The following is a 12,226-nucleotide window of genomic DNA, read 5'->3' on the forward strand; positions in this document are numbered from 1 at the left end:
CGAATGCAAATTGGAGAGCTTTTCATGCAACCATTTTCTTTTATAATTGGTATTATGTGTCTTCTAAGATCTTTGTTTAAATGAAGTAACTTTTGAAGACGTCATACACATACACACAGACACACGCACACACACACACACACTCTCTCTCTCTCTCTCTCTCTCTCTCTCTCTCTCTCTCTCTCTCTCTCTCTCTCTACTTTCCTTAATTTCATACAGAATATGTTATAACACTGCGAACGTGAGCGAACATGACCTTGGTTATTTCAGTGGAGAGATACGGCCTTTACACCTGTCAATCGTTAACATTAAGAAGTCAGTGCTATGGAGTTTTTTTTAATGATAAAGAGGTATATATAATTATATATGTGTTAAGGAAAGAGTCTTTTCGTTATTGGACATACTTCTTATGTTAAGAATTTCATGAAATTTTGACACAGTGACGAGTCAAACAGATTATATTACCTAATGATTCTATCAGTTTAAACAAATTTGACATTCTTGTTTTCGCAGAGAGTTCAAGTCAAGGTCACTACCATTTTACTCTACACATGTAAATGATGCTAAAAATAAATGTAGTTATCTGCAGTTATGTAGACATCTGTTTAAGGTATGAAGTTTTTATTCTTTAATGAAATGATAGAATATTAAAATGTCTATCAGCTTATACTAAATTGGAATATTCAAACTTAAATTGATATTGCTTAGCCCGCATTTCCTCAAATTTTCTCAAATTTTGAAGATATTTGATTCTTTTTTATGTTTCCAACATAAAAATATTTCTGATTTTTACATATCATGAAGACTTTATAAAAAGATATAAACTGACAAAAAGCTAATATATTGACCATTTAATAAGAGAGAAAATCTTATTTTAATTAACGAATTATTTTACATAAATCTATTTATAGAATGAGCGCTTAAAAAGCTAATAAAAATGTAATTTGATAGGCAAATCATATTTTAAAAACAGATTCTGAAACCCAAGTATCTTATCATTAGTTCACGTTAGTTAAAAAAAATCCAACATCGATTTTATTGTTCTTAAAATGCTAAATAAACTCATGAACAATACTGAATTGCAAAAACGTGATATTTTCCCACGCCAACGTTCCACAAAAAATAGTCCTTGTTAGATTCTAAACTTTGATGACAATTTCTATGCCAAGTTGTACGATAGTAAAAATGAATGAAAATTATGATAATTTAATTTCTTGTCATCTTGATTTCATGAACATTTAAACAAATTTTCGTTTGACAAGTCGAAGACCATGCAGAAAAGACTCCTTCCTTAAAATTTCCACTTTCTATGAAATTCTTGTTGGTTTGTGACATTGCCCCTCAAACGGTTAAAGTTGACAACCATGCATTGGACAAAACATCAAACCGTTTGGCCAGGTAATAAGTTACAATATTGTCATAAAACAACATACAGTATATAGACCAAGAAAGGCAGGGTAAAACAAGGGAAGAGAAGTTTCATATTTCAGTTCATATAGTATAACGTATGCAGAAGGGTGGAGTGCGAGGGGTCTTAGGTTGTGAAGAGAATACAAGTGTTCTAATAGAAATTTTACAGGAGGCCAAGGAGATGATAAGTCAGTCATTTGGTTGGATCCAGTCACTGATGGTTCCATGCCTCATAAGCTAGCCCAACATACATTACACAATACCGGCCATAGACCACACAGGATATGGATGCTGCTGAAGAGTTACTTTGACAGGCTACAAGAAATGTTCACCACTCAGGACTTCACAACATTGTGCCAGCACCTAGAGGTTCCGATTTTCACTGGCTATACAGTATCAGGGGACATCATAGACAAAACCGCTTTACCAGGAAAATACAAGGCATGGATATACCAGCACAACAGTTCTTTGGCCTCTACTTGTGTACAACGTGCCATTAACATCAGTGGAATCGATGGAACGATAGATCAGTGTATCTTAGAAGATGGCTCGAGGTTCTCAGAAGCTTCAGCAGCATTGCTTAGTACATCACGAGAGCAAAGTTGCAATTACTGATGCATGACGTCAGTCGTCAAGGAAATCAAGGTCACTAAGTTCAGGCAGTTTCTGATGATGCGCGACAGCAGTGATGCCAAGGTACGAGAGGCAAGGGCATCAAGACGGACAGGAAGGAGTCAGCCAAGAAGACAGTACGAGAGGCAGAGTGGTGATACTGTTGGGAAGTGTATGTGGCAATAGGCAGGCAAGGATTAGGAATAATACCATCGAAAAGATAGGATACAACAGCAGTGGAGAAGAGGCACTTGTAAGAAATCAAGAAGAATTTTTTTTTCGTTTTTCATCAAGTGTTTTTTTTAAATCAAGATTTATAAGAGCATTAACAGGTCGAGACCACTAGATTTTGTGACGTCGGCATAAATGCATACTAAATTAGCCATCTGTTTACTTTTATCGACAAACCAATCAGCAGAATGAGTTGCAAGGCATTGTGGGTTACTACAAGTTTCAGTGTATACAAAGAGTATTGAAAAAATATACCATTTTGAATTGTCCTGTGGAAACTCATTTTAAATGACTTTTCAGAATTTATGAAATAAATATGGACAATTATGTCTGATCTTTCATTTCTAAGTTCACGGTTAAAAAAATATTGCATATGAGGCCGTATATCAACCTATTTAGATACTCCATTGTCAATGTTAAAAAGAGAGGTACAATGTATGTCCTATTGAATTAGAGGCAGTGAGTACCGTTTTTCACGTGATACCCCAGAACTGAGACAACATCAGTAGAATGCGCATTGATATTTTCTTCAGGGACACTCATCAGAATGCGTAACGTACAAAATACTATATGCTACATAGCTTGCGCTTCTGCGGTTGTATATTTGTGCATTTCTATTACCGTGGTTATTATAACCCCTGTCACACCGGAGCTGCGTTCTCACGGCGATCCCGCTGCGTCCTTAAATAATGCAAAACGCCAAGGTAAACGCAGTAGATTCTCCTACAGCGCCGTAACAACGCAACGGCATCTTCGTCCGTCGCGGTGGGATCGCATTGAACGCCATGCGACGGCGCGCACTTTGAACATGCACAAAGTACGCGCCGTGGCTCGGCGTTCTGATAAACACATCGAAGAAGCGTAGTGAGGTCGCCGTGACAGCGCCGTAAGATCTCCAACAGCGCCACAAGAGCTCCGTCGGCGCGCTCAAGGAACACAGCTAATCGCAGTGTAGACGCAGTGATAAGTCAATTGCGCTTGCACAGAGACCTCACGGAGTCCTTTGGGATCTCACTGCGTCTCTATCGCGCTCACACAGCGACCCCAAAGAGCTGTTGCTGCGTTCATCGCGCTCTCGTGACGTTTCTTCTGCGTTTATACCGCGCTCCGACGGCGTTTCTAGTGCGTTGTCATCAAGACCACGAAAACTCGAAAAATGGCTGTTGTACAATAGCAAGCGATGTAATAATTATCAAACTGGATGTAGATGACTATGTAAAAAGCAGCATTTGCTAATATTCCAAGACCAATCAATGGACGTAGATGGAATTCATACCATTTGATTCTGATGTTTTCATATCTTTTTTATGTTTTCTAACAGCTAATAACGGATCGTTTTTGTAGACCTGACTACTAAGAGTTTAATCCTAGTCCTTCACAAATTGTTTAGAAGTAACTATGTTTCAATTACAATGTACATTTTCATAAAATCAAAACAATCTTTTAATCATTTATTTACTAGTTGTAAATTCTTGTTTGTTTCCCATACAATTGTACAAATTAATATAACTTACCAAGAAGTAAAGAACGTCTTGTGAGCGCAGTCAGCGCGCAGAGCACGCCGTGGACGCGCGGTAAAAACTCCTAGCACGTCATGAGCTCTCGGCGGAGACTCAGCAAGAGCGCAGTTAATCGCCAAGTAGAACTCCGTGGAAACGCAGTTATACGCCGTGGGAGCTCCGTAAGAACGCCTCGGTCGCCGTCAGGACGCCGTGACATCTCCACTTGTAAAATTTTCAAATAAAACTGTACATTTTTTCTGAATTTTCCTTGCGATCGTACGGCGATTCCATGAATTTTACAACGCCGTGAACACGCTGGGGGACGCAGCTTGTTGTGACAGGGCCTTAACGTAGGTTATAACATGTACAGTTACCTGTATTTATCTCTAGTGCACACTGATAAAGTCACCAAAAAACAATCGTATTGTTTTTTCGTAATCAAAATCTGTTTGTACTTGTATGCGTATGTTTGCCTAATTGATACTGATCGGTTTTTGAAGCAACAACTGATCAACTAAAACAGCAGTATTTTTCAATGTGAGCATGGAACAAAGCTAATGGTACATAATATTTTTTACCTTCTGAAGGAAAAATTAAGATGAACAAATTTTCTGGAAAGCAATTAAATATTGTGTAAACACTTTATAGACTGTTATGCTTTGCAACTCATTCACTTGATTACAGAGTCTGTTTGACGTAAATATTGTCACATGTTAAATAATGCAATCCATAAAAGGTAGTGTACCCGACCTGATTAAGACAGATGTACATCAAAAATGAGGGGGCAATAATTAATAAATTTTAACGTGGAAGAACATTAACATTTACAAGTACATGTAAATAAGTCTATTTCGTAAGAAGTAGTCTAGACTGGGGGCTGAAAATAAAAGCATTGACATTTTTCTCCCAATTAACTATTTGCCCTTTATTTAAAAAGGCGAAAAGAGGATCATGGGCAACATTGCTAACGCGGGCAACATTATCTAATCGATTGTGTCAAATTTTGTGTTCATATTATATAATGGATTTCTTTCATGACGCGTCTTTAGTGCTCCTGTAACATTTTTCACTGTTCCTTTCTTTAATCTCACTCATAAAAGGGGTACCGGTAGAGGAGACTCATGGCGTCCGCTGCTGGAAATCATGTTCATTTTTGTAATTTATGAATGCTATTTCTTATTGATTTGTTATGGACTGCATGTTTACGGACATTTATCATGTTTTGCCTTGATTTCTATGGACGATATAAACACGACAAATTTTAGTAGACCGTCAGTAACAAACTTATCAAGTGGTTTGTTTTGTCGAGGATCAAATTCTTTTCTTTATTGATATATACAAGAAAGAAATACAACGTGAAAAAAAATTGCGGTTGCATCCGCCTTGTTGCCGACAAAATACAAATAGTCTTCTGTAGAGATTTAGACTGCAATCACGTGACGCGTTTTATCCAATGAGGTTGCGTCGTTGTAGTCCGAGGCAAACAAAATCTATTGCATCACTAACAAACTGGTCATCAACCACACTGAAAAGCTCCAACTTTGATAAACGTATTATAGGCTGTTGGATCTATGCCGATATCGTTGGTCGTAAACTGCATTTTACTTAGTGGCATATGCTTTCAGAACCCCTCCCCCTTAATCTATAAGTAAATTAATCCAACTGCCTTTCCCTCTCTTCACATTTTTTGAGACCATAAAAAGTTATTCTGAATAATTACTTATAAATCTGATAATAATACTTGAGCCTACATTCAAAATTTTTAAAGTTGGTGTTTTTCTATTCTTTTTGTTTTTTCGTTTCATTTTGTATTTTGTTTTGGCTTTTACCGTATTTTCCCGACGACTCGTCGATGCGGACGACTCGTCGAATTGCCCATTTTTAGCCAAAATTTTAACAAAATCCTACGATACGTCGATCTCAGACCATACGTCGATCTTATCACTTCAAAATGGCCTATAAAACTGCAGTAACATTATCAGTGTATGATGTCACCGATATTGCTACCAATTATTATTAATGATTAACATTTAAACAATTACGCTTTATACTTATGCATCAAATTTTCAAATACCGGCAACTTCTACAAAGTCGCTTGCATTTTAAACAATTCCCAATATCGCGTGTAATGCAAAACTAAACTTACTCTGTCAGAAATATTTTATGCCCAAGCATTAAAATAAGTATCCACTCTGACTATCGCCAGTGTATTCGCCATTACGTAACCAGCCACCTGTTGACTCGGCGCGTGGTCAATGTTTGTTTAACAATTTCCGGTGTCATAGGCATGCACCTGTCTCGTGTCGGACTTCAAAGGGGGATCTCAAGTGCAGAAAGCTTAGCAATTACTATGATTTGATGAAACTTGTTTACTTTGTATCCAGTAATGCAGTTACACGCTATTGTTTTACATAGACACTGTTAGAAATAAATCGATCATTTGTACGACTTGATAATGACGATATACGACATACATACGTCTCCTAAAAAAATTATCTAACAATAATCAAAGAATTGGACAATAATTAATCAATGAACTATAATCACTCTTATAACGGTACTCTTTGTATACACAGGGAGTGAAATTGCCGTAAAGATCTCAGCCTAAGGGCAAGATTATTAACACAACCGGTGTCAGCCTATTGTATAAACAGTAGTATTGATAATTGCCGATTACGTATTTTAAGATTGAATTTGAACATTAAATATTTCTGATTTATACTTTCCACTAACAACTCTTTACAAATAAAATAATTAAATTTAAAAAAACATCCCCCGGACCTACTGCAATGTTTTCTTCCATTCAAACTTGGTTTCATTTTTACTGCGCGATGTTATCTTCCTACTAGTGATACATAGAACCATGTGACGATGTGTTTATAAAAACGGAACAGTAAAACTTTTAATCGATTAAAGACAATGTAACATTTTTTAATAACTGTTGTTATTATTATGTATTTAAGTGTTGACAGATGAGTGAAAATGATAATTAATAAAGATGAACAGTGAATTCAACAACGTAATTTTCAATCACACAGCCAACTCAAGATGATTAAAACCAAGATTTTTAATGCTATTTTTAAAAAAATTCTGACTACGAGCCTACGACAAGTCGAACAAGACGATAAGTTGGGTGCTCTGCTTCAGAGGAAAAATATACCGACTAATCGTCGGAAAAATACGGGTTAAATGTTCTTTGTAAAAATAACACCTCCTCCCTCCAATTCAAATAAATAATGATTCATGCCTGACTAGTATGAACGATACATTTCTTGCCAAATCATAAAATAATTCATTCAAATATTAGACATGCCCTGATGCTAGCATTTCAGATAAAGTAATAAAAATGGATCATTTAATGGTCCTTCAATACCAAACATTACACAGTTTTACAATAATAGACTTCTATCAATAGTTTCAATACTTTGATTTCCTTGCTTGGTCATCTTTTTAAGTTCATTTCTGGAACAATAGGTGTTTTAAAAGATAAATCAATTTAAAACATGTTTTAATCTTTTTTTATTAATCTTTTGGATCAAAAATTCAAAACAAAAAAATTAAGGGAATAACATATTTATTGCATAAATTTAAAGCAAAGACTTTTACATTGGAATGGTCTTTAACAATCACTTTGGTTCATAAACAAAAATTGATAATAAAAGAAGCAGCGTCCAAACCATTCATTTCACTCAAACACTGGGCCTTAATGAATAAATAACATCATAAAAAACAACATAATCATTCAGTATACATGTCATACTGATTCTCACAACTCACAGAGTGCTACAATTCTCATCTCTTATATGCTGTAATACATAAGTAAATTAATACTCCTCACAGTTTGATCTTGTGCCCCCTTGTACCCACCACTTATCACCTTTCTCATTTCAACACTTCAAATTCTGGGGGACGACTAAACATAAGCAAACAAGCTACATTTAGCCAGGTCAATGTTTTTTTACCAATATACATGTATATTAAAAACAAAACAAAATTGACTTGATAAACACAGAAAATGATATATTGCACATACATCCCCAAACATCTTTCAATTTGGTATCTACTGCATCATACGAGTAAGTACATAAACATATACGGACTTTCTCACTATTGTTTTCACATTCCTAAGCTTAACTGAACTTTTAAGTCACATGTATAGGAAACCTGGGCCAAAATCTTTTTTGTAACAAAAGTAAAAAAATAACAAACTGAAGAAAATCAATTAACAGAATTGAATGTGCCAAAATGTTTACCAGCATTTTAATCTATCTAGACCGGGGGTTGAAAACGAGAATGTTGACATTTTCATCCAATCAACAAAAGAGTTTTTCAGTAAGTAAGTTTTTGCCACCCACTTATGCATGATGATTTTAAAATAGAAAAAGGCTCATTGGGCCACATTACTAAATCAAGAAACATTTCTGGATCACCCATCAAATTAAATATGTTCCTTCAAAACATTAACAAGTTTAAAAGCAATCAATTTAACAAGAAATAAGAAATACCAGTATGATACCCATTAAAAAAAATCCAAAAAAGTACAATAAAAAAACAAACACTGTCATTGGTCACACTGACCCTTAGATCCCCTTTCACTCTGGATTTGGTGTAACAATGATATGTGCTGATTTTGTGTTCAGATTTTAGAATGGATTTCTTTCATGCCATGTCTCCAGGGCTCCCACAGTTTTTCCACTGTCTGTTCTGTTTGTTCACTTATGTATAAAAGAAGAGCCCTAATACTGGTAGAGGAGACTCATAGCTTCTGCTGCTCGGCAGCGAACAGCAGGCGTCTGGTCCTTGAGCAACATGATTAACGCTGCAACCAACAAAAATACCAACTTACTGAATAAACAAATCTACCTTAACCCATTTTATTTAAAAAGATCAAGATTGATTCTACATCAAAGAACTATATATGATATGGGCCTAAAATGGCCCCCTAAAATGAACATCATCATTTTACTGTAATTCTTTGTTTTCTTTGTACAGATATATATGTGATGTTTTTATATAATGTTCATTTTTCAAGCAGTTTTCAAGCAGTTTTTCTTTCAGGAAACATAGCGCGCATGCTTGAACAAACAAAATATTTTAATCAATGATGTACCTAGCCAAGACTAATAAGTGACAAAATTTTTTCCTTGTTCAAGCATGCACTCTATATTTCCCATTCGTAGAAAGATAAGAAAAATGTAAATCATATATAGTTCTTTGGAAAACATTTGCTCCAATTTACCCATGCACAATGTCATGAATTCTGCACATAAGAAACTTATAGTATTGTAACTTAATTTCTGTTTTATCTAGAATATTTAAAACTTATGTCACGTATACTATAAATAAGATCTACCAGAAATTTATTATCAAACCATGTCTTGATAGATATTTGTATTCAATATGTTATGTTGTTCAGAAGTGAATGTACCTGAGCAAACATGTTCCTTGGATATTGCACTCTGCCTGGCCTCAGGTAAATTTCCCAGTAAATACAGTAACCTACAATTTAAAACATTTTCTACATTTTCTGAAAAGACAACTATATGTAATACCAAACATCATTCTCACAGTTTGTTAGACTGTTAATATCAATTCTACATAAATAACAAAATGCAATGACCACACATGCTCATCAACTTTTTATCATACTTAACAGTTTGGTAAATTTGATATCTTAAAACTTTAAACATTATCAAACTGTTGGCATGTGGTCCCAAAGCTATGGTAACAGAGAGTAACGATGGAGAAATATAACATATTAATCAAAACCATTTTGAATTAGGGCAACAATATGCTTTCCAGGGTAGAATATACTATGAAAAACAATTGTCAGTTTTTAAACTACAGAAAAATATGTTGAGAAATGTATATTTTGCAAGAGTTAATGTTACCATGTTTGATAAACAGGAATTTTAACAAGACTAGAAGAAGCCAATGGGCCTCATGGCTCATCTAAGCAACAATAGCCTAAAAAAAAAATCAGTTTTTTGGAGCCAAACACATGTATATGGACAATGCTGAGAAACAATTGGTGATTCAGAAAACTCTGAACTGTTAGTAGAGTAGAACTAAAATTCTTGTTACTGTGAATGCTGCAGGATTATCTCCTTGCATGGTCTTGAAATGTTGTTTGAAATAGGAAAGCTTCATTCAGCTTTAATATTTTTAACAACATTTCTTGACCTCGGAGGTTATTCTGCAACATTCATGAAAGCTCCTACTTTATTTCTTAAGTAAACCAGTCTTACCCAGTTTATACTATATCTGTTTACAGAGATAATTTTAGTTCCATTTCTTATCCCCTTAATATTTCTTAATATAAGTGAGAAACATGAGCAATAAATATCTACATAAAATGGCATGAAGCACATCTCGAAGATTTTAAAATCTTGCTTTTATGTACACTAGATGAAACTCTGATAAAAGTTTGGTGTTCGAGATTTTATATTCTTGCAATTTGATGGAAAACGGTAGAATTGCTGAATTAAGTATTTGCCTAAAATAAGGAGTCTACAGTATTCAATGAGATTGATAAGTAATCAAAATCTAGTTAATCACAACTCTTTGGAGCAATTAAATTTAAATTGAGGCAAACTCAATCACCGTAAGCATAGAAAGAAAATAAAGCAGACCAAAAATAACCCTATAAACAATTAATTTAATTTTTAACTTAGATTTCTGGTACCCCATAAATTTAATTATGCAACTTGACTGAGATTTCCTAGCATTGTTGTTACATCCTAAAAAATAACAACCTTATTGTTATGTCAATTAATTCAAAATCGTAAATATCATTCTTACCCACAAATAATGCTGCATTACTTTTGATCTCCGGCCAAAAACTTTTGAAGAAGGAGACACAACCCATCACATAAAAGTTCACTTTGTCGGGAAAATCATCAATCTAAAATGTCCACAAATCTTCATCATTATACATATAATTATACATATAATCCCATATCAAGGTCAAGATCATTGGAAAATAATTTTTAAGAAATTAATGAAAATGTAGGAATTCTACTTGTTCATTTACCATTAGCTTTGCCAGGTCATTTACCTTAGGAATTCTCCATAGATAAGGTTAGCATCCTCCAGCAGATGGCGCTGAAATTTGTTGTTAATGGCCTCTGATCATCTCTAAATCATTTATTTACTAGTTGTAAATTCTTGTTTGTTTCCCATACAATTGTACAAATTAATATAACTAATCAAGAAGTAAAGAACGTCTTGTGAGCGCAGTCAGCGCGCAGAGCACGCCGTGGACGCGCGGTAAAAACTCCTAGCACGTCATGAGCTCTCGGCGGAGACTCAGCAAGAGCGCAGTTAATCGCCAAGTAGAACTCCGTGGAAACGCAGTTATACGCCGTGGGAGCTCTGTAAGAACGCCTCGGTCGCCGTCAGGACGCCGTGACATCTCCACTTGTAAAATTTTCAAATAAAACTGTACATTTTTTCTGAATTTTCCTTGCGATCGTACGGCGATTCCATGAATTTTACAACGCCGTGAACACGCTGGGGGACGCAGCTTGTTGTGACAGGGCCTTAACGTAGGTTATAACATGTACAGTTACCTGTATTTATTTCTAGTGCACACTGATAAAGTCACCAAAAAACAATCGTATTGTTTTTTCGTAATCAAAATCTGTTTGTACTTGTATGCGTATGTTTGCCTAATTGATACTGATCGGTTTTTGAAGCAACAACTGATCAACTAAAACAGCAGTATTTTTCAATGTGAGCATGGAACAAAGCTAATGGTACATAATATTTTTTACCTTCTAAAGGAAAAATTAAGATGAACAAATTTTCTGGAAAGCAACTGAATATTGTGTAAACACTTTATAGACTGTTATGCTTTGCAACTCATTCACTTGATTGGAGAATCTGTTTGACGTAAATATTGTCACATGTTAAATAATGCAATCCATAAAAGGTAGTGTACCCGACCTGATTTAGACAGATGTACATCAAAAATGAGGGGGCAATAATTAATAAATTTTAACGTGGAAGAACATTAACATTTACATGTAAATAAGTCTATTTCGTAAGAAGTAGTCTAGACTGGGAACTGAAAATAAAAGCGTTGACATTTTTCTCCCAATTAACTATTTGCCCTTCATTTAAAAAGGCGAAAAGAGGATCATGGGCAACATTGCTAACGCGGGCAACATTATCTAATCGATTGTGTCAAATTTTGTGTTCATATTATATAATGGATTTCTTTCATGACGCGTCTTTAGTGCTCCTGTAACATTTTTCACTGTTCCTTTCTTTAATCTCACTCATAAAAGGGGTACTGGTAGAGGAGACTCATGGCGTCCGCTGCTGGAAATCATGTTCATTTTTGTAATTTATGAATGCTATTTCTTATTGATTTGTTATGGACTGCATATTACGGACATTTATCATGTTTTGCCTTGATTTCTTTGGACGATATAAACACGACAAATTTTAGTAGACCGTCAGTAACA

General features: G+C 35.0%; 1 protein-coding gene across 1 annotated transcript in view; it reads right to left on the bottom strand.

Annotated features, from left to right (window-relative positions):
• Nucleotides 1–7,257: 7,257 nt before the first annotated feature.
• Nucleotides 7,258–12,226, bottom strand: part of LOC128186740 (maestro heat-like repeat-containing protein family member 1) — a 72,185-nt gene continuing 67,216 nt past the window's right edge. The window contains exons 39-41 of the mRNA XM_052856615.1: nt 10,555–10,659; nt 9,184–9,247; nt 7,258–8,574 (exon numbers count right to left, since the gene is read on the bottom strand). Coding sequence (XP_052712575.1) covers nt 8,492–8,574; nt 9,184–9,247; nt 10,555–10,659 — 252 coding nt within the window. The 3' untranslated portion in view covers nt 7,258–8,491. The remainder of the gene's footprint in view (nt 8,575–9,183; nt 9,248–10,554; nt 10,660–12,226) is intronic.

The sequence above is a fragment of the Crassostrea angulata genome, chromosome 6 (genome assembly GCF_025612915.1).
Source record: "Crassostrea angulata isolate pt1a10 chromosome 6, ASM2561291v2, whole genome shotgun sequence".
Lineage (NCBI taxonomy): Eukaryota > Metazoa > Mollusca > Bivalvia > Ostreida > Ostreidae > Magallana > Magallana angulata.